At 47.5% G+C, this 21883-nt stretch overlaps 3 protein-coding genes across 5 annotated transcripts in view; 2 read left to right on the top strand and 1 right to left on the bottom strand.

Annotated features, from left to right (window-relative positions):
• DOC2B (double C2 domain beta) overlaps positions 1-6309 on the top strand; it is a 28851-nt gene extending 22542 nt beyond the window's left edge. For both annotated transcript variants that reach the window (XM_030287761.4, XM_072937339.1), the window contains exons 5-9: positions 3275-3401; positions 3604-3761; positions 4948-5029; positions 5205-5301; positions 5902-6309. In XM_030287761.4, coding sequence (XP_030143621.1) covers positions 3275-3401; positions 3604-3761; positions 4948-5029; positions 5205-5301; positions 5902-6038 — 601 coding nt within the window. In that variant the 3' untranslated portion in view covers positions 6039-6309. The remainder of the gene's footprint in view (positions 1-3274; positions 3402-3603; positions 3762-4947; positions 5030-5204; positions 5302-5901) is intronic.
• A 1855-nt stretch (positions 6310-8164) lies between these two features.
• Positions 8165-11788, top strand: LOC100228079 (pinopsin). Its single transcript, XM_002198907.5, has 5 exons — positions 8165-8922; positions 9487-9669; positions 10081-10226; positions 10401-10640; positions 11063-11788. The coding sequence occupies exons 1-5, from the start codon at positions 8583-8585 to the stop codon at positions 11198-11200; spliced, it is 1047 nt and encodes a 348-aa protein (XP_002198943.4). The 5' UTR covers positions 8165-8582; the 3' UTR covers positions 11201-11788.
• A 1916-nt stretch (positions 11789-13704) lies between these two features.
• TEX14 (testis expressed 14, intercellular bridge forming factor) overlaps positions 13705-21883 on the bottom strand; it is a 31413-nt gene continuing 23234 nt past the window's right edge. Inside the window, exons 22-30 of one of the 2 annotated variants that reach the window (XM_072937334.1) lie at positions 21746-21870; positions 20859-21049; positions 19367-19418; positions 18812-18883; positions 16362-16473; positions 16105-16200; positions 15354-15463; positions 14886-14946; positions 13705-14708 (exon numbers count right to left, since the gene is read on the bottom strand). In XM_072937334.1, coding sequence (XP_072793435.1) covers positions 14672-14708; positions 14886-14946; positions 15354-15463; positions 16105-16200; positions 16362-16473; positions 18812-18883; positions 19367-19418; positions 20859-21049; positions 21746-21870 — 856 coding nt within the window. In that variant the 3' untranslated portion in view covers positions 13705-14671. Of the gene's footprint in view, positions 14709-14885; positions 14947-15271; positions 15464-16104; positions 16201-16361; positions 16474-18811; positions 18884-19366; positions 19419-20858; positions 21050-21745; positions 21871-21883 lie in introns of those variants that run through there. The other variant, XR_005982171.2, reaches the window with a different exon arrangement.

Raw genomic sequence — 21883 nt, 5'->3', positions numbered from 1 at the left:
TTTAAATAAGACATGTAATATACAATAAATAAATTGCATTCATAATAAATACCCGAGCTGGCCAGATATTGGATACAATTATTCATATCCAGATATATTGGCGAGGTGATGCATTATTCATGGGGTACTCAGCTAGCCCACGGATGCCAGGAATTCTTTGTTTAATCATGTGTTTGACAAACATCATGACTCATTAAATGTATTATTCAGAAAATAGTATTTGATCAGGACTAATAAGCAGAGTGCGGCTGCTTAAAGGTTTGGGGTCCCAAATTGCTTTACTCTGGATGAATGAGGTTTGCTTGGAATTGCAGGTGTAATTACAACTCATTTCTGCTGTGGTTTCTGTGCTTAGATTTGGAGGCATTTTGTGATGGAGCCCATGATGGAATCCTCCTTTTGTTTTCTGGAGAACTGGACTTTCCCAAGGTGTTATTTTGTCTCCTTGCTCGGTGCTGCCCGTCCTTAAACCAAGCCAGCATCACCTGCTCCTCACTGAGAACCTCCCTTGTTGCCATCAGGGATCTGAGATGCAGGGGATGATCTCAGGCTGTGCTCTGTGTGTTTTTGTGGAAAAGGATCCTTGCTGAGCCCCATTCCCCCTTTCCACAGCGGGAAAGAGGCTGAGGAACTCGAGTGAGGGAGCAGAAGCCGTGAGTCAGTGCTGGAGCTGCTGGGGAGTCAGGGCTGGAGCCCAGAGCCCGGGCTGAGTAGGAGGGAGGAGAAGTTTAATGAGCAGTGATTGTTCATTTGCTGCTCAGTTTCCTTCCAAGGTGGTTTTCACAGCCCTTGATGTAAAGATCAGGACCCCACAGTGAGGATATCAAATGAAACACCAGGTTGGAGGGGTTTGGATTAATAAGATGTGAGAAAGGGGTGAAGCTCCAGCTCCAGGTGGGGATGGAAGGGGAACGAGGCTGCCACAGGCACCTTGTGCTGTTTGTCATGGGGCTGATTTTCTAACCCAAGGCATAAAAATTCCATCAGATGGATTTCTCCTAATAAAATCCAAGCTGGTGTGATTGCATTATGCCTTTTTCCAAAGGGGGGGGTGGGGCTGGAGCTTCCTGCTCATCCCACTGATGGGCCAGGGCACTGCAGTGCTGGAAATCCCATTCCAGTGGGGATGAACTGCAGCTGGGAAGAGGAACTGGGACTGGGGGCTGAGCCTGAGGCACTGGCAGAGCTGACACAAAACCCCCTCTGGGCATCACACAAAATGTGGGGAGATGGGGAGAAAAGAGGTGGCCAGAGGTGCCAGAGGGAACACAGGGCTGGGAGAGGTCTGGAGGTGTCTCCAGCTCCACTGTGCTGCTCAGGGCAGGGACAGCTCCCAGGCCCTGCAGATGTGCTAAAAACCAGCTCCCAAGGACCTTCCCATGTCCCTGAGGGCACTGAGACAGCGCCCAGTGGGGTTTCTCCCAGTGTGACACTGGAGATGCTCTCCCTGCCACCACCCCATGTGTTTTCCACGTTTCCTTCCTGGGCTTTTGCCCATCCTGAGGCTCCTGAACTTTCACAGCAAGCAGGAGGTTGTGTTTGGGATCTTGCTGTGCTTCTGGGCTGTCCCTGGACATTGTCAGGAGAATTGTTATTCACATTTTTAAGAGGTAAACCATCCCAAACCCTGTTTCCCTGAGTGCCCAGGCACCACTCCTCAGTTTCTGGGTGTAGACACAGCTCCTGGGCTGCCAGCTCCCTGTGAGGCCATGTCCCCTCCTATCCCCTCTGCCCAGAGGGACAGAGCTCCAGGCCTGGCAAGAGCAGTGTTGGCTCTGGAGCTGATGCTGCTCCATTGCTGGTTTTGCTCTTTACAAGAAAGAGGAGAGGAAATGGGGAATATCGTGCCTGCATTTGAGAATCTCTTTGAGGATTTTACTGTTGTGGTGGGGTGGTTTTTTTCCGTGGGTATCTATAGTAACGCTGCATCCAGCCACAGTTTTCTGGAGAGCAGCATTCCCTGTTTTCCTCCTTGTGTAATTTTTTTTTCTTCCCAAACCCCTTTTCTCTGCTGTTCCTCAGCCCTGATGATCCTTGTGCTGTGGCACTGAGACATCCCCGTGGCTTCCTTGTTTCCTTGTTGCTCATTTGTGAGAATGAGGGTGGTCAAACCATCCTTGGGTAAGGCACTAAAGCATCCACAGATAAATCACCTACAGATAAATCATCCATGGAGGGATAAACCATGCAGATCCTGAGCAGGCCAGAGGTGTGGTGTGCAATTATTTACCCTCAGGTGGGATCACAGGGCATTATTTATCTTTAATTACTTTTCCCCTTCCCCTGTGGTCCCTGGGGGCAGAAGTGCCACCTGTGGGGAGATGGACACCAAAGGGAGTGGGTGAAAAATAAAACAATCAGGTACCCAAAAGATGAGAAGACACTGTAAGAACATTTTTTTTAAGGAGAAAGGAAGGGAAGGGAAAAGAAATGCCTTTCCTTAATGGGCAGGGAGCCCAGGCAGTCCCTGCATGGCTCCAGTGGGGATGCAGGATGCTCCCTTTGGATGGGGATGGCTTTCCCCATTGCCAGCACTGGATTAAAACCCTTCTGGCCCTCTGGGATTTCAGGAGCTGCAAGCAGAGGCTCCCTGCAAGCACCAACTTTGTCAGAAGCAGCAGAGGAATGACTCATTAGCTGCCAGCTCAGGGAGAGGCATTGGTGGCTTTTTCATGGAAAACATGGAAAACAGGCTGGGCTCAGCACCACGTCACTGGCATGGATCCCAGCAGGGCTGGGGGAGCTTCACCTGCCCAGGCTGTGATGTTTCAGTGCTCTAGGTGTGGAAATCACTCCTGGCTTTGTCTGTTTGGTGGGACAGGAGGTGGCAGAGCTGCTCTGAGTCCCAGCCAGGGTCACCCTGGGAGCTGCCACACTCCCAGCAGTGCCAGAGCCCCTCGGGAAGGAGCTGTGTGGGAATCAGGGAGTCCAAGGGAGGGATGAGGAAGAGCCTCCATGGTGGGGCAAAATGCAGCTCCAGCATCTCCAAATCATCTTGCTTTAGTCAGTGATGACTCTGATGTTTTCATGGCAGAGTCATTAGGGTGGTTGAGGCTCCAGCTTGCTTTTCCAACAGTGCTTGTGCATTTAGACACAGAGATTCACACCCTGAGCTGCCCTGGCAGGGCTGTGCCGCTTCCATTCCAGCTGCATTCCAGCTGTTCTCCAGCTGCCTGCAGAGGAGGTAGCCTGTCCACAGCCTGGGGGGACCTGCAGTGCAGGGGGCAGCCCCTCCCCTGTCCCCAGTGTCCCTGCTCAGCCCCTGCTGTTGCAGGATCTCGGTGTGTGACGAGGACAAGTTCCGCCACAACGAGTTCATCGGCGAGACGCGCATCCCGCTGAAGAAACTGAAACCCAACCAGACCAAAAACTTCAACATCTGCCTGGAGAAGCAGCTGCCGGTGAGTGAAGGGGGTTCAGAGCCTCACCCCACCTTGGAATCACAGGTACAGCAGCTTCTCCCTGTGGCACGTGGGAATGTGGAGCTGTTTGGCCCCTCGGAGATAATCAGGGATGTGGGGAAGAGCATCCCTTGGCTGGGGAAGTGTCTGGCTGTGGCTGTACCCAGGTACAGCCCCCAGACTGGGTGCATTCCCTCCCCAGATAGATAAAACAGAGGACAAGTCGCTGGAGGAGCGTGGCAGGATCCTCATCTCCCTCAAGTACAGCTCGCAGAAGCAGGGCCTGCAGGTGGGCATCCTGCGCTGTGCCCACCTGGCTGCCATGGATGCCAACGGCTACTCCGACCCCTACGTCAAAATGTGAGTGTCACCCCCGCCTCTCCCCAAATGTGAGTGTCACCCCCTGCCTCTCCCCGCAGCGGGAATTAATTGTTCTCATTAGGAGATGCAAATGAGGCCATTAGGCAGCAGCTTGCCTCTGCCTGGAGCGTTCTTCCCTGGCAGAGCTTCCAGGTGAGGTGGGCTGGGGCTGTCTCCCTGCCTCACCACAGCTCCTGGGTTTTTTTTTGGGGGGATGGCATGTTTCAAATTCACTCTCTGCAAAGAAGGGGTGGCCATGGTGAGGAAGGACCCTGTGCCTGTCCTGCCTCCTTGTCCCCAATGTGCTGACTCAAATTTGGGCACTTTTAGGGATGGTATTTGCAAAGGCAGAACTACTGGGAGAAGCCACACCTGGGAGATCCAGTAATGGAGTTTGTCAGCAGCACACTTTCACATTCTCATTTAATTGTTTTTTAGGAGTGGAGGTGTTTGCATAAAAATCCCCTCTTGCTTTTTTAGATGCCCATGGGAGGCTCTGTCCCTGAGCAACACAATTGCTGTTGCACTCAGCCAGTTTTGGGCGTCCCCTGTGCCATCCACAGGAGATTGCATCCGCAGGGCTGGGATCAGAGCAGATAGGAAAGTGATGCTTCTCGGCACAAGCCTAATTTTTTAATCATGAGCAAGATCTGGAACGTGTAGCAAGGAAGCAGAACTGATGTTTAAAGGCGCAGCACCAGCACAAAACCACGATGGATTGCCTTTGGCCTGGCCCACATTTCGGGTCCCCTCTCTGCCTGATGACACTTTAATCTTGTTTGCTGTCCAGCTCTGGTGCTGTGCTGCCGATATCTGCAGGGAACAGCTCAAAGCTGCTCGTTCCTCTCCCTTTTCCACCCTGCAGGTGGTTCCTGTCTCCTGGAGAGGCCCTGCATGAGCAGACCAGTCACAGCCCCAGTCTGGACAGATGCTGGGCTGGCAGTGCTGGCTTTGGACAGCGTGTGTGCAGTGCCAGTGTCCCCTAGGGACTGGAGATGGGATAATCGGGGCTCTCTGACTGCAGCAGCAGCTTCTAAGGAGGGGAAATGCTGCCTCCTCCCAGCTAACCCCAGCATTTTTGGGCATTTTGGCAGGGGAGGAGGGCCAGGGGGCTCAGCCTGGCTCTGATGTCCCCACCCGTGGCCTCCTGCCCTCCTCACTGGGACCCACTTTGGTCTCCTCGCAGTTACTTGAAGCCAGATGAGGACAAGAAATCCAAGCACAAGACGGCAGTGAAGAAGAAAACGCTGAACCCCGAGTTCAATGAGGTGGGTGTGGTTCTCATCGAGGGGCTTTTCTCAACCTCAGACTTAAAAGATTAAAAAAACACCACTTTAGTCACTGCGTGAGGGATTGGGGTTGGGTTCCCCGTGGGCAGCAAAGCCTGAGGAGGAGGATGGGCAGCCCCAGCCCCTGTTTCATCCTGACTCTGCTCCTCCACAGGAGTTTTTCTATGAGATAAAGCACGGTGACCTGGCAAAGAAGACCCTGGAAGTCACTGTGTGGGACTATGACATTGGGAAATCCAACGATTTCATAGGTGAGTAGCACACTCCAAAAGGTCTCCTTGGCTTCTTTTTTATTTATCTTTGCTGTCTGTTCCTCTTATTTCTCCTGCACTCCTCCACCCTCCTGCTTTGTTCTCCATGCCCACATTCATTCTCGCCGGTTTTGGTTCTGCTTTTATCCCTCTCCTGCACCTGAGCCTCTCAGGAGCATCCAAGCAGGGAGAAAATGCATCTGCCTGTCCCCTTCTGTTTTCAGATGTTTTCCTCTGAGTGCAAAACATGTTTAACAGGGAGGTATCATTTATCTCTGTTGGATGTCTGGGCTGCTTGTGATTTTGTTGCTGGTCACTGTGATTTATCACTAACAAGTGCCTGGTACCTCTGACAGCCCCTGTGATTGCTGTGAGCCCTTGGCACAAGGGACAGGGGCACTGCCTGGGACAGGTCCCAGACCACAGCCACAAGGGGAGTGGGGAATTTGGGCTGGATTTCACATCAGGCTGGATGCTGTGAGGATGCTGACTCCCTCCAGCATCCCCTGACGTCCCTCAGCATCTCCCAGCATCTCTCAGCATCCCTTGCAGAGCTGATGCTCCCCCCACACCTCTCCCTCTCTCTGTCTCCCTTCCAAGGCGGAGTCGTGTTAGGAATTAATGCCAAAGGGGAGCGGCTGAAGCACTGGTTCGACTGCCTGAAGAACAAGGACAAGAAAATCGAGCGCTGGCACACGCTGACCAACGAGCTGCCGGGCGCCGTCCTCAGCGACTGAGCCCTTGGGTTCCTCCAGCTTTGGATCCGGGGGATCCCGGGCCAGCCAGGGGAGCAGGACACCCCAGAGCAGGGCCTGGCTGCAGGGAAGCCCTTCCCAGGGAAGAAGGTGCAGGTGGTTTGCTCTGGTGGCTCCCAAGGCTTTTCCAGAACGCCTCTCTGCGCCCTGCCGCGCTCACGGCCCCGCTCTCGAGCGTGCACGGGCACACTCACACTCACACTCACGCAGGTGTGCACCCCTGCATGCACTGCAGCCTGGCTCCTCTCCCAAATCCTGCCTCTACTCAGTTACCTTCTCGCTGCCTTGCAAGTCAGTGGCAAAAAAAAAAAAAAAAAATATGAATGCGTCCGTCCGCGTCCGTGTGTCCGGCATCGGCAAAAGGCGTCCCTAAAAACTCACAAAACCCAGAACTGTCTCCTCGAGGCAGCTTGTGCCATATCTCTGGTGGTTTGTCAGTCTCTGTGGTTTGGGCCTAAACAGTCTTTTTTGCATTTAAAGCTCCTCTGTTGGAATGATTGATCGTGTCCCAGGTAAATCCAGAAAGAGTGTTTGCTTTCCTTCCAGGAATGTCGTGCTCGTCCTCTCCAGTAACTCACCTGCAGGCAGCAGAGCTGTGCAGACCACGCTTCTCCTCCTGGGATCAGGCAGCTCCAATTTTGGGAGGCAAAATAAAAAAGCTCCCTGGAACAGCCTGGCTGTTCCTGCTTCCCAGGAAGCAGCATCTCTCCTAATCAAACCACGCCATGCAGCAGCACGGCTGTTTTTCCAGCCAAGCCAGCTTTCAGGCTGAATTTTTCTATCATTTTTCCCTTTTTCGTCCCTTTCCAATTCATCCATTAAATAATGAAGATGCTGAGCTGGAATTGTGTTTGTAGTTCGGCATGGCCGTGAGGTTGATTCATTTTCTGCCTCAAGCAGCATCCAAACCAAATAAATGTCTGTGTATGGCACAGTAATATCAATATGGCACTGTAATAATGTATTAATGTTATAATGATCCCAGATATCATCCTCTGTGATCCACCTTGGCTGGTCTCTTCATCCTCATCCCACCAGACACCCAGTGGGATAAACTAAAACTTTCTAGGAAATGCTGCACCATTCCCAAAATGTTTGGAAGCCTTTAAACAATGATTTCTTAGGAAGAGCTGCTCTTTCCCCTCAAGTCTCAGTTACCCTCAGTTCCCAAGCCCTGTGCATATATTGCCAACTTCTTTTTTCTCTCTTGGGAAGCAATGGAATCTCTGGAAACCTACATTTACTTTTCCAAGTGATGATCCTCTTACACCTTGTTACACCTTTGATATTGGGGGAGGGGGAGATAAAATAAAAAAAACCAACATTCATCGGGGGTTTTTAAATAACTCAATATTTGTAATGCATCCTGCAGATACACATGGATTTTATTTGGATGCTGGCAGCCTGTCAAGTCAGATGTTCCCACTAATCCTTTCTGGTCCAGCACCTTAAAACCTGCTTGGGGTCTGAGCTTCCAGAGGAGCACCAGGAGCATCAGGTTGGCTGTGCCTCCCTTTTCTGGCAAAGTTCTTTTCAATCCATCCTTTTTTCCAGCCTGTGAAAGTGGTTGATGCCTGAGCTGGAGCAGGACATGTGTGTGTGGGTTCCTTCACTTTGTACCCCAGTCTTTTCTAAGTGGACACTGTCCCTCGTCCCAGCTGCATGCAGAGTTGGTGGTTGTCATGCCAGGCCTCGTGAAATGTTTGATACCAATGTTTTGCTACCATGTGAAGGCTGCAGAAACCGTCCTTACCTGCATCCTGAGAGACTTTTGTATTTCAGTATTACCTATCTGTGTACTTTTGGTCAGATTTGTTAATATTTATAACAAGAACCGAAAATAAAAAGGTTAAAAATAAAAATTTAAAAAAAAAAAAAAAAGAAGTTGATGCTGGTGGTGCAGCTTTTGAATTTGGGGGATGGCAAAGATTTGGGAAGAAATGGTTTTAAACCAGAGCATTGGGGGATGTTTGGTCCAATATAGCATAAATACTATATATGTACTTATAAGTATTTATTAAAAAAATATATGGAGATATATCTATATATATCTATATATATATATATATATATATATATATAGTGAGAGAGAGAGAGAGAGAGAGAGAAAATACATATATATGGCCCATTTAAGTATATATACTGCATGTATATTTATATTTATTTCTGTTTAATATGTATTTAGTAGCCTTGAAGCCCAGCAAACCCAGAGCACAGGGAATGATGTCCAGATCCAGTTGCCAGGGCTGGGCTCATAGGAAAACCCACCTGGAAAGCACAAAGAAAAAAATACCTACTCAATTAAATGATGCTCTGTTCAGCCATCAGATTTTTGTTTAAGTCACTCTTTATCCCCTCGGGAATAAAGAGCTGATTATAAAAAGCAGGAGGGAGGACAAACCCTACAGATTAAAATAAAGCTGAAGGTATTGGAAAGCCAAGCTGCTCTGGGGCACGTCAGCTCCTGCAGCTCTATAAAGGGGCTCTGCTTTTGGGGGACTCACCTGCCCCAGGTGCTGCTGCTCCATGGACAGCACCCAGGAGCCCCCAAACAGCAGCACCCCAGGGCCTTTCGATGGCCCCCAGTGGCCCCACCAGGCCCCCCGGGCCACCTACCTGGCGGTGGCCGTGCTGATGGGGCTGGTGGTGGCCTCGGCCTCGCTGCTCAACGGGCTGGTCATCGTGGTGTCCGTCAGGCACAAGCGGCTGCGCTCGCCCCTCAACTACATCCTGCTGAACCTGGCCGTGGCCAACCTGCTGGTGACGCTCTGCGGCAGCTCCGTCAGCCTCTCCAACAACATCAGCGGCTTCTTCGTGTTTGGGGAGCGGCTCTGCCAGCTGGAGGGCTTCATGGTGTCCCTGACAGGTAAGGAGTGATTCCAGACCTGCTGTGCCGGTGTTTTTGGGTTTAGCAGAAGGGATTTGGAGGTGTTTCACCTCCTAAAGTCAACACTTGGTGGAACTCGTGTCCTTCAGCGTTTGGTTGGCACAGGGAAGGGTTGGGGAGATGGTTGGCTGTGCCAGGTCACCACACGTCCAGTCTGGGTCTTGACAGAGTGAGAAATGCCACGTGGGGACATTGTTTGGGATGCATTTCATGGGGGGTGGCTGCTGTGCCAGCACACCAGGGACTGGAAATTGCACAAAACCTCTCCTTGAGGATGCTCTGTTGTAACTATGAGGAGTCACAGCCACCCATTGCCAACTCCATTTCTAAGGGCCAAACATCACAGTTGTCCCTGCTGTGAGAGAAGCCGTGCCAAAATCACAGTTTTTAATGGCCAAATATCACAGCTGTCCCTGATGTAAGAAAAAAAACATCCGACTTCTCATTCAGATAATATTGACTTGAACTAAATCATCATCTGCCACATCCCAGCACAGGCAGCAGAAGCTGTTTCTGAGCCACAACCCCTGCTGTCCCCTCCAGGCATCGTGGGGCTGTGGTCCCTGGCCATCCTGGCCTTGGAGAGGTACCTGGTGGTCTGCAGACCCCTGGGAGACTTTCGGTTCCAGCAGCAGCACGCTGCCAGTGGCTGTGCCTTCACCTGGGGCTGGTCCCTGCTCTGGACAACCCCACCACTCCTGGGCTGGAGCAGCTACGTGCCTGAAGGTAGGGGAGATGTGCATCAGACTGTGCCGTGTTGTCTTCTTGCATCTTGTTTTCAAGCTTGGGATAGCTGGAGAGTGTCTGGGCTGGAGTCTAAAGGGTTAATCTCTCCTGTTAATACCTCCTGCTTGCTCAGCCAACAATCCTCTCCTGGAGGCTGTTCTCTGGAAGTTCCCCATCACAGGACACTCGATGGGGCCAGGAGCTGCTCTGGCTGCACACACCCAGCCCAAACCCGCTCTTGAAGGGGCCTGGCACAACTCCACAACAAATCACAGAGGGCATCTGGCCAGCCCAAACCCCCCAGTGGCTGATCTCCAGACCCTCAGGGATGGACACACGAGGTGCTTGGGTGGCATGGCTGTTTTAGAGCCCATATCCAAGCTTTAGGCTCATTCCCAACCTTTATTCCAGGCCTGAGAACCTCCTGCGGGCCCAACTGGTACACGGGTGGCAGCAACAACAGCAGCTACATCCTGGCCTTGTTTGTCACCTGCTTTGTGATGCCCCTCAGCCTGATCCTCTTCTCCTACACCAACCTGCTGCTGACCCTGCGGGCGGTGAGTGCTGCTCCGCTCCCAAGGGATGGAGAGGCTCAGGGCGGGTTTTGGGGACAGCAGAGGAGCTGGCTCCTCCTGGCACTGCCATCAGGGCTCCCAAGGGCCGGGATGCTGCCCCAAGCTGCTGCTCCAAGCTGCTGACAGGCGTCTCCCTCTCTCCCAAACTCCCCGCAGGCCGTGGCGCGGCAGCAGGAGTCAGACACGACGCAGCAGGCGGAGCGGGAGGTGACACGCATGGTGGTGGCCATGGTGGTGGCCTTCCTCACCTGCTGGCTGCCCTACGCCACCTTTGCACTGGTGGTGGCCACCCACAAGGACATTGTCATCCAGCCAGCCCTGGCATCCCTGCCCTCCTACTTCTCCAAGACGGCCACGGTTTACAACCCCATCATCTACGTCTTCATGAACAAACAGGTGAGGCAAAGCTCCAAAGAAACAAACCAAGCTGGAGAATAGCTGGACAGGCTCAAAAATCCTGGAGGAACCATCTGTCCTACCTGGAAGTGTGGTCACAGGCTCGGGGTTGCTGTGTAAGCAGCAAGGATTTGGGGAATAAGGTGGAAAGGGAGGGAGCAGCCTGCGAGCCTGAACAAGAGCTCATTTTCCGCTTCCATGGTTTTATGGGGTCAGGCAACTTAATGTTGGCTCACAAACTGCTCGTTGAAGGCACAAAGCAAACAGAATGAAACTTTTATTGTCCATAAACCACAAAGAGTTGGGCTGGGAATAGACAAGAGATCTTTCCCAAAATATAACCAGAGTCCAAGCTGCCGAGTCTCCAGGTGACGCCGGATTTCTGCTGCCACAAATAACCTGTCCCTTCCTTCCCTGCCCAGTTCCAGAGCTGCCTGCTGGGAATGCTGTGCTGTGGTCACCACCCCCGGGGGATGGGGAAAACCTCTCCAGCTGCCCCCAGCCCCCAGGTCGCTGCAGAGGGGCTGAGGAACAAGGTGACACCATCTCACCCCGTGTGACAGCTGCCAGCTCCAGGATCTGCCTGTGCCACCCACAGCAGCACAGAGGGGCTCGGGGTGGAGCTGATGGGGGCCTGTCAGAGGTTGGAGAGATCCCCAACAACAAAAAAAAAAAAAGACATGACAGTGTCTTCTTGCAGGTGAGGAGCTATTCCATCATGGGAGAAACTGCAGATTTTCACCATGTCCCTCTCCTAAGGAACCCCCTCCCTCCCAGCCCCTCAAATTGGAGCCTTTCAAGAACATCAAATAAAAAATTAACAGTAATTTTTCCTCAGTACCCAACATCCCAGGTGGCTGTTTGGCCCAGTCAGGTGGAACATGTCTGTCACCATCCCCTGACAGACCAAGCCCTGTCTGCATCGCCTGGTCCTGCTGGGAAGTTCAGGGAGATGCTGTAAATCTGGCATAAATCCAGCAGCAATGTTTAGGAGCCAACTGTGTTAATAAACACTGATAAATACTGAGCAGTTCATCTGTTTTATTGGCTGATAGAAGGTTTGACAGAAAACACATCCCCTCCTGCCACCAGAGCTGGCACATCCCTCGTGGCAAGTGCCACAAACATCGCAACAGACAGACAGGAAAAAAAAACAGACACAAAGTTAATTTTCTTTTTTTAGAGTTAAGGCAATAAAGGAAGGTCTGGATCCACTGATTTCCCAGCAAGGGTAAAAACACAAATGGTAACAGGCCCCAAGGCATAGCAGAGGCCCACCAGCAGCAAACAAAAGATGCCAAAGCCTGTAAGGATAAAAGAAAAGATAAAAAAACCTCCACAGCTTCACACCTCATCTTAAATCTCCAATCCCACTGTTTATCTACCCCAGCTGCAATCACACTTCTGTTTTTGGAGGCAGATTCTGCCATTCAGGAGCCCAGGAAAGGCTTCTGAAGGTGATATTGAAGACAAGGAAGTCAATGAAACTGGGTTTCACCCAATTCCTCTATCTCTAAAAAAGCCTGCTTGCCTTCAGAGTTTTTTACAGATTTCTGATCCTCAACCCTTGAATTGCTGTCAAAATGAGGTGAGCCACAGTCAGGCACCCCAGCAATTTGCACTGCCATGGAGGATGATGAGATTTGGGAGACTGAGGGTTTGGTTTGGGGTTTTGTTTTTTTTTTTCCCACCGAGATTCTCTGCTTCAAACCAAAAATAAAACAGAAATCCCCAAACCAGCCCAGTACAAAGGAATGAAACATGTTAGAGCAACCTGGGCTAGTGGAAGGTAGCAGAGGGGTGGAATTGTATAATATTTATGGTATTTTCCAACTTAAACCATTCCACGATTGCATGACCTGGAGTGGGGGGACAGGACACCCATCCCCATCCCTGTCTCAGCCTCCCTCTCTCCTGCTGTGCAGAACAGCTCAGCTCACAGGGCTCAGAGAGGAATTAGAACAGCTCAGTATCACTGTTTTAATTTAATTAATTGCGCTTTCATTCTCTGGGAAGCTGAAAAGCATCATTAGATGGGCCCTCTGATCTCCTCTGCTGTCTTGCACTGGCCCTTGTTTAATTGTTCCTGTTAATCACAGCTTTTGTGCCCATGCTTTATGTTATCTGGATGATTTACATCCATGCTAAACTTAAATCTGGGAAAGTACAAGCAGCTGAGAAACTGAAATCTCTGTTGTGTTCTGGCCCCGATAAGGAGATCAGACAGGCTATGGGGCTACTTAAAAGGCCCTCCACCAACAGAAATAAAAATTCTCCACATTAAGATTAAAAAAAAGATAGGGAAACGGTTGACAGTCTGCTCACCATTTGGTCCCACAGATAAAATAGAAGAAGAAATGCAAGATGCTGAGATTTCACATGTTGTTATCCATGCAGTGATGGATAATTCTGTGCACGTGAAAACGCTCCTGTGCTGCTCTCCGCCACACTGCTGCAGCCCCACGGGCTTTGGCTACGTTTTATTTCATTGAACAAGCCTGAAACCCAACAAAAACACTGCCCAAAAAGCGAGAGGGAATGACCCTCAGTTATGAGTCACAAGCCACACAAGGACAGAATCACAAAATAAAAATTTGCAATTTAACTTTTTGCACTCTCTATCGCTGTTGCTGACACAGCCACAGGGCCGTGGGGAGCAGGATCTTGTTCCAGCAGCTCCTACCAGGAATAAAAATCCTTCTGCATGGAGAACAAAGTCCCAAATGGAGAATCCAGGTTGGTACAAGTCTGGGTTAGAAAATATTAAACATTTTTTTTGGACAGAATTGTGTCAGAGCCTGGGGCGAGGCCTGTGCTAGGCCTGAGGCGCTTCTGCTCCAGCTCTGTCACTGCCACCACAGCACAAACACAAGAAAGATTTTTTATTTTCTCTTGATCTTTCCTCAAAAAGCTCCCTCACCTCTGCAGCATCCTCCCTTGAGCAGCTCCCTGGTTGTACCATGGGCTGATGATGGGAAGCAGCATTAAAAACAAGTGAAAAACCCCAACAAAACAAGCCCAAAAATGAACCTCCAAGCCAGAAAGAGAACCAAAGGCAGCACAATAACCTTGGAAACTTTTATTCATGTTGTTAAACCAAACTAACAAGTGCAGAATTGGAGCATTTCCTTGCAAAAGCAGGAAGGAAGATGCAAAACTTGACACTCCCAAAAATGTGCAACACCAGCTCAAAGCCCAGGGAATAGGACAACCCTTCACTCCTGCACCTTGAACAGTATTTACCACAAAAAAAGTGTTAAACATGAAATTGCTGTGCCCATCAAAATTCTCATCCAAAAGTCAATTATATCCAGAGATCTTGGTGGTTTTTTTGGACAAGGGACTACCAAAAATGTGGTTTGAATTAAACACCAGGTATCTTCATAACAACCACATTTTTTTCACATTCTTGTCTGATGCTGGCAGGGAACATATTGCTGCACTTGCAATCTCTGGAGAACACTGCCTTTTCCTCATTAGCTTTTTGCACAGCAATTAATCCCTTTAATCAGTCAAATCAGTTCAACACTAGATCACAAAAGCACTAAGTAAACCGAAAACAAGAAATTACCTTGTTAAATTTAATGAGCAAGGAAAAACAGACACTACATGGGCTGTAACACTCCAGCATGGAAACATTTCAGTGCCTCAGCAGCAGCAGCAGCCCACAGAATTACAATCATTTTGTCTTTAATCTCAAAACTGCATAATGCAACAGAGCAAGGAATTCTTTAGCTTATGAAAATGTGCACGTGCACATATAATAAAAAGCAGTTCCATAAGGATGTGACAGTAAAAAAACAGCTCACTTCTGCACACTGACACTGCCTGGGCATGCAACAATGGCATCAAACCAGTACAAACCATATCAGAACACAGAGCATTAGATTTTCTTCTGAACTTGCTGCTGCTGTTAATGAAGTCTGAGCTTTACAGGTGTTTATGTGGCCAAAAAGGGCTGTAATTCACAGACTAAACACTGTGCAAGCAGCAGCAAGCAGGTGATGGGTAGAACTTATTCACTCTGTGTTTTAATCATGGAGAGAGTTCTCATCCAAAACAATTATCCTGCAAGGAACAAAAAAAAGGGAGTAAAAAAAGGTTAGGCAGTTGTTTTTTTCTAATATAAAGTACAAGATGAAGGGAATGGGATTTCACAGTGCTTCTTTTTCAGGGAAAAAGGAATGCAGCTCATGCCACAAATAAATTTCTACCACAATTCCAGTTTAACTCACAGAGTCTCACCTGAAGGGTGGACCTGAAGCCAGCTGCTGCTGGGGGTGGGATTTCTGATCCTTGATCTCATCTAAAAAACAGGGAAATTCAGCTCAGAACATGAAAGCCACACAGAGACAGCAAGTGAATCAAGAGCTACAGGTTCCTCTGCTCGAATCATTCAGCCACATTTGGAATCAGAACCCAGTCCCAGCTCTGCTGCTCCTGCATCACCCAGGGCCTTTGTGGTGATCAGAAAATCAGAAACCAATCCTGATTTCCATCCCTGAAGCCCAATCCCAGCTCAGCTCTGACAGAAAACAGGGGCATAGCTGCTAATGCAGTAACAATTTGTTGTTGTAATGCAATAACAAGCACAGTGATGTCACTCCCAGGCTTCTACATTTTAAAATTACCATCAATATTTCCAAAAGTAACCAGAGATTTGGCACATTTCAAACTTTGGGTGCATCCAGCAGCTCTACAGACAAAGGGCACCTGCTGAAGTCCCTGCACAGCTTCCTGGTGCTCTGTCTCCAGCCCAGGCTCCTCTTTCCTCTACTCCATTCTTCCTTCCAGCATCTTCTGGATCCTGCAGGCTGGCAGCCCTTGAATGACAGAGTTTTGTCATTTTGTCATCTCTTTTTTTTTAACAGGATGAAACTGAAAATTTTGATGCCAAACATGAGAATGTCTCAAGTTCTTTGGTGAGACAGAAGTCAGGGACCACTTATGAGCACTCACTGTGCAGTTGTTCAAAGTTACTGGGCTCTGATCTTTTGTTCTAAGTGGAAAAATAGTTATTTAGGATGTGAATATTTTCCTTAAAATGATGTTTAAATGACTTCTGCCACGTTCTTCAAATTTCCTAATAAACTGCCATGAAAGCACAGCCATTTTCACAAACTCTTCTTTATAAAGAGCTTTCATGACTCTGTTCTCTTAATGCACATTTTCTCTGTCTCAAAAAATTCCCCCATTCTGTCAAATTATCTCTGATTTCTGTGAAGACCAAGCACTGCCTCCCAGGGCTGTTGAAGTATTTGCTTTCCACCTACAGGAAGTTGTATTAACAAAACATTCTTTTCCCTCTCAGTTTAGTAGGAGAGTTCACATTCATGTCTCCAGGCAAGTTCCCTGACACTCCACTCCCTAAGGAGTCACAGCCCATCTTCTGCAAAGTCCTCCACAGATCTGTACACAGCACACAAAATAAACCCTTGAACACAAATATAAATTATCAGCTCACCCAAGAGTGTGTCCCTGAGGTTGTTCTTGGATCTCCTCATCTCCAGGAACTGCATGGAGCATTCTTTCCAAAATATCATCGAGACTGGAGTGAGCCCTGTTAAATAAAAGATTCCAAAGTGATGGTGACAAGGTTCATGCTGCAAATTTCCAAATAAAAGATTTAGTACTTAAAGTTTTCTGCAAACATTGAATCTTATTAAAATGCTAAGTCTTTGTAACTCAAAGCCAAACATGCCCTCCCATCCTTTTTCATACCTTTCTGTATCCTCTGCTAGATTAAATGACTCCTTAGTGCATGAACTCTGATTTGTCTTCTCATTTCTCTCAGATTCTTTTCCTCTGCTTTCCATTTGAACTTGATCAAGAGCTATTCACACAAACAGCAAGATTTTAGTATCAAAGGAAGATAAATAAAGACATTAAAATGTTGTTTTCTTTGCTGCACTTGGACAATTTCCAGTTGCCCACTTCTCAGTCACTCTTTCCTCAGTCAGGCCTGATTTTCTACCAGATGAACAAATTCCCATTATCTGCAGTCAAAGGTGGCCAGCAGCAAGGCCCAGATAAATATTTCACTCCAACACATTTCCAGATTCACAGGACTCTACATTTTGTTTCCCACTGAAATGAAAAATGCATGTGGAAATGAATCTTTAATCTTTCCCTTTCCAATCCCAGATACAGGAGAGAAATCCAAGGGAAACCTGAGGATGACAGCTTGGTTTGCCTATTTATCAAAATCCAGTGATTTCCCCTCAAAAACTTATCAGCAAGTTCTGCTCCCCACAGAAATCAGGGTCAGGGTTGGGCTTAGGGTTGAGAAAGACCCCACAGCTCCAGGAACACTGGGGCTGGGAAAGGCACCCCATGGTGAATTTTCTGATCTGGAAATTCATGGTGATGGGGTTAAACTTAGGTTTGGGCTAATGGGGAATATTTCAGCCCCTTCTGCTGGGCTGTGATAAGCAGGAAGCACGAGGCTGCCACAGAAAATGGGAGTCTGAAATAGCTGTGCTTTATGCAAATACAAGAAAACCACAGTGATTGAGCAGCCAGCAATAGCCTGCTGCAGTCCTCTCCCCCTAAAAACAAGAAGCTCCAATGAACTTCCGTCCCTCAGGAAAAGATTTAACAAAGCTGTAGGATAACCAAACATGTGCCAGCATCATTCTCAAGTGACTGCGTTATTGAGCTTTTTACAGACTTAACTCATGTTCTGCCTTTTTTTTTTTTTTGTCTTTTTTTGTCTGCTTCTTTTTTTTTTCTACTGCTGCTCATTTTGTGACTCACTGGAGGGAAAAAAAAAGCACAGCCTATAAACATTTAGGTTTTCTGCTCCTCTGACACGACTTGTTGTACATCTAAAAATGATTCCCACTTAGCACCATTTGCATTTGCAGCAGCACAAAGATTCACCACTCTGCTGTCTCTGTAACAGATCAGGAAATACAATATTCATTACCCCAGTGGAAGTTATTTTCTTCCTCGATGAAATCAGAGGCATTATTTCACGCTGGAGAATTAGGAACATTAACAGGTAGGGTGCACTGGCCACTTTCTGAACTGAATCACCCTCCCAGAATGGAAACTTCAATGGATTTAACATCACCTGCCCACCACCTCTGCTCCTGTGGCTGTTGCCACCTGTGTTGGAACACAGCACAAGCCACAGTGGCATAATAAAGGCAGAAAATTAATTCTCCTGCTTAGACCTGCAAACCTCCCACAGCAGCTCCCCGTGGACTTTGGAGGGAACACACAGGGAAAGGCAGCAAACATTGGTGGGGGCACCAAGCTAAAAATTGCAGCTTATTGTTACAGCTGAACACACAGTGACGAGGACTCAGAGGCAGTTTGCAGTGAGGCAAAAGGAATTTTCTATTTTTAATCTCTACTTTGGGACTGTTAACAACCAACTATTCACTTGCACTCCGGAGTCTTGCAATCCTATCCCTTCCAAGTCTGGAGTGATGGAATCTTGCTGCTTTAAGTGTTCTGTTAAAAACAGCATTATTTCCATATTGATCTAGGTTGACTATACACTACAGTACCATATAACTTTATCCATCCAACCCCAGAGGAAAACCTGCACATGATTTATAATTATTTTATATATTGCCCTACAAAGTGCGCCTGAGCATCATTAATGGCATCACTGATGGTGCCAGTCTTGCTTTGGTGAATGAGTCAGGATGGACATTTTAATTACCCCAATGTCTGGTGTTAATTTAGGAAGAGCTTAATGATGGATAAGCAAAGGAAACTCTTCTCCAACACCCTCCCAGTGAAAACCACACAGTTTTTACACTTTCTGACTGGAGATGTGTGTGAACAAAAGAAGAAATGTAAATCACTGAGCTCTGCACAGACACCTGGGGGGTGCAGCTGCCTCCTCTAATGAGGAACACAAATTGCTCCAGGACACCTTTGAAAAATTCAGTGTACACCAAATTCCTCTCTGTGTTAAACTCCACCTGCACTCAGTGTGCTGTCAACAGCAGCAAGGAAACCACTCAGAGAAATGCAGAGGCTTCAAGAACTGCCAGTTATTTGAGCTGTTGATCATTTAAGCTCTTGATTTTCCTCATAATTGACTGCAACTAATTTGGAAGCTCCAGTGTATTTTGGCAGTGAATGGTTTGGGAGAAATCCTGACTGAGCACAGCTGGAAAGCCTCCCACAGTTTGGGGTGAAGTGCCTCTTACCAATTTCATCCAGCAGCTCTTGGGCTGGTGGAGGCAGCTCATCAATGGAGAGGGGAGATGCCTCTGAGAGTGCTGAAACAGAGAGAAAAAAATTCTAGTTAATTAGCAGTGATTAATCCTTAATAACTGTGACATAAGCTTACACTCTGATAGCATCTTGCTTACATATTTCATTTAACACCCTGCACGGGCCTGGCTCATTCATATTTTATCAAATTTCCCTAAATAATTCCATAATGGAAAAATCATTTCGAGCCAGACTTGCACATGCTGTATCAGAAATCTGAGGCCAGTAATATTTACACTTCAAACAGAGGTTGATTTAGAGGTCAGAGTTCTTAGTCTGCAGGTGCAAACACAAAATCCATAACCTAATTAGCACCAGCAGTACATGGTTGAGTGCTCAGCTATTTATCCCTCAAAAAACAGACATCCAATGAAATGCAGTGGAGGAAAAAAGGAAAAATAATTAATAGACTGCTGAATTTCCTTTCAAATCCATTTCTCTGTTTATTGAACCATTTATTTTGGCTGGGGCTGGGATAAAAGACTTACCAGGTGCCTGCCTGGTGTTCCTCAGGGATGAAGTAACTGGTGGCAACCCAACCTGTGTGAGATCAAACAGAATTAAATACAAGAAGTTAAATTGAAAAACTGCTGATCTTCAATCCTTCCCTTCAACATCCTAAATCCAAAATGAGGTAGAACCTTCAATTAAAGCCTGAGCTGACCATTACATTTTAAACTAAGATTTTCAATCAGTCCAGAATATGAACATAGAGTAAGACTGATGTGTCAAAAATTTTCCTTGGATTGCTGTGCAGTCATATTTTAGATACCATCAGCTACATAATCTTTATTTCAACACTCTGAACGGACAATTGGATGGGAATTTTCGGACTGGAAAGTTCCAAGATTTCTTCAGTTCCCATTCTCTGCTTGGGACCTTTCACTAGTTAAACCAGGCACATTTGTTCATCAGAAGAGCCCCCCCAAAATTAAGAATTTGTAACCAGAGGTAAATCCCCACTGCCCTCAAAGTGGCACTATGCACTTAATTCTAGAATAAGATTTTGGACAAGAAGCGACAGCATCAGCAGGGCGACTCAGGGCAACTCTGCCCTGTAAATGAATTTAATGAATTCCAAGTGTTCCTTGTCTGGAATCCATTCCTGGTTTTCCCTTTTGCTGAGTCCATTCGGGAGCCCAGCCAAAATCCGGTCCAGGTTTTGCCTTTTGCCGAGTCCATTCTGGACTCTGGCCATAATCCAGTCCTGGTTTTCCCTTTTTTCTGAGTCCATTCTGGACTCTGGCCAGAATCCAGTCCTGGTTTTCGCTTTTTTCTGAGTCCATTCCAGACACCAAACAAAATCTGGTCCGGGTTTTCCCTTTTGCAGAGTCCATTCTAGTCTCCAGCCAGAATCCAGTCCTCATTTTCCCTTTTGCCAAGTCCATGCCAGAGCCCAGCCAAAATCCAGTCTGGCCTTTTGCTATTGCCAAGTCCATTCCAGACTGTGCCCAAAATCCAGTCCAGGTTTTCACTTTTGCAGAGTCCAGGTTTTCTTGTTTGCCAAGTCCATTCCGTACTCCTGCTGTAAGGATGTCCAGGTTTTCCTTTTTGCAGAGTCCATTCCAGACTCCACCCATAATCCTGGTTTTCCATTTTTTTTTCCGAGTCCACTCTGGACAAAATCCAGTCCACGTTATCCCTTTTGCAGAGTCCATTCCAGACTCCATCTTCAATCCGGGTTTTCCCTTTTTCCGAGTCCATTCCAGACTCCATCTTCAATCCGGGTTTTCCCTTTTTCCGAATCCATGGGAATCCAAGATTCCAAAGGCTGGGAGGTGGAAATCCCCCGCAGCCAGGGAGGGATGGAGCAGGACTTCACCAACAGAGCCACCATTCCAAAACAATCACAAATACCTACAAGCATTTCTCTACTTGCATTTCTTTTTAATAAAAGTACTGTTAAAAATATGTTCAAGGAACATTAAAATAATATTTATATTTAAAGAAACTCCTGGCCTAAGTTATTTTCTGACTTACAGGCTCTTTCAGTGCAAATGGGCAAACTCTTGGAGCCACCACTGGAATTTCCATGCTCCTCTCCCCTTCACAGGCTGTGGTGAAAGTCTGGAACACTGTGGAGGAGGTCTCTTGAGAGCCACAAAAGGAAGAATCTGAAGAAAATTCACGGCACTGTTTGTATTTCTCAAAGGCCAATGGAAATTTTTCTTCTAGAATTAAAAAAAAAAACACGGGGGAAAAGAAAAAAAAAAAGACAGCAAAGCTGGAGAATTATTTTTGGAAGTTTTGTATCTTTCGCACATTTCAACAGAAGCAGAAAAATGTTTAGAGGGAACAGGCATTTGCACAAGAAACTCTAGAGAAACTGTTACCCATAAAAGACCAAACTGATAACCCAGGAGTTCCACCCCAGACAAAACTTTGCCAACTGAGGAAGTCCAGCCACTGTGTTACACCAAATTAATGAAGCACAAAGCAAATTTTATTTAATTACTCTAAAGCCACTCCAGCTCAACAAACATTTATCATGCTATTTAACTTGTTATAAACATTCAAACCACACTGAGTGCTTATTAAATTGCCTTTAAAATGCTAAAATCCACAGGTATCAGTTCAAATTTAAATTACTTAATATCTGACTTATGAAGGCTGCCAATATCTTCCAGAGACCTTCCAGGCAGTGACATTTTCAGCTGTGTCCCTGTAAATTCTCCTTTGGACAGCGAGATTCCCAACAACAGGAGCAACAGCATTTCTTGTGCAAGCGCTTCTGCACGGAGAAATGGAGCTTCACCATTCACCTTGGTGATTTTTTACACCAAAAAAAATCCTGGCAGAAAGGTCTGGCTGGCACAGAGAGGAGAAATCATCCCCTGTGAATCCTCTTTTCCCCCTCCCTGCATTACCTGAGCCCAGGGGGGTGCTGACACTGGTGGGAGCGTGGCTCAGCCGAGGCGTTTTACACTCCACACCTCTCTGGAAGTTCTGCTCACAGGCGATGCTGGACAAATCCTGAATATCTGCCACGGATCTGAATTATTGAG

The sequence above is a fragment of the Taeniopygia guttata genome, chromosome 19, assembly GCF_048771995.1.
Source record: "Taeniopygia guttata chromosome 19, bTaeGut7.mat, whole genome shotgun sequence".
Lineage (NCBI taxonomy): Eukaryota > Metazoa > Chordata > Aves > Passeriformes > Estrildidae > Taeniopygia > Taeniopygia guttata.
This window is presented reverse-complemented; position numbering and strand designations above follow the sequence as displayed.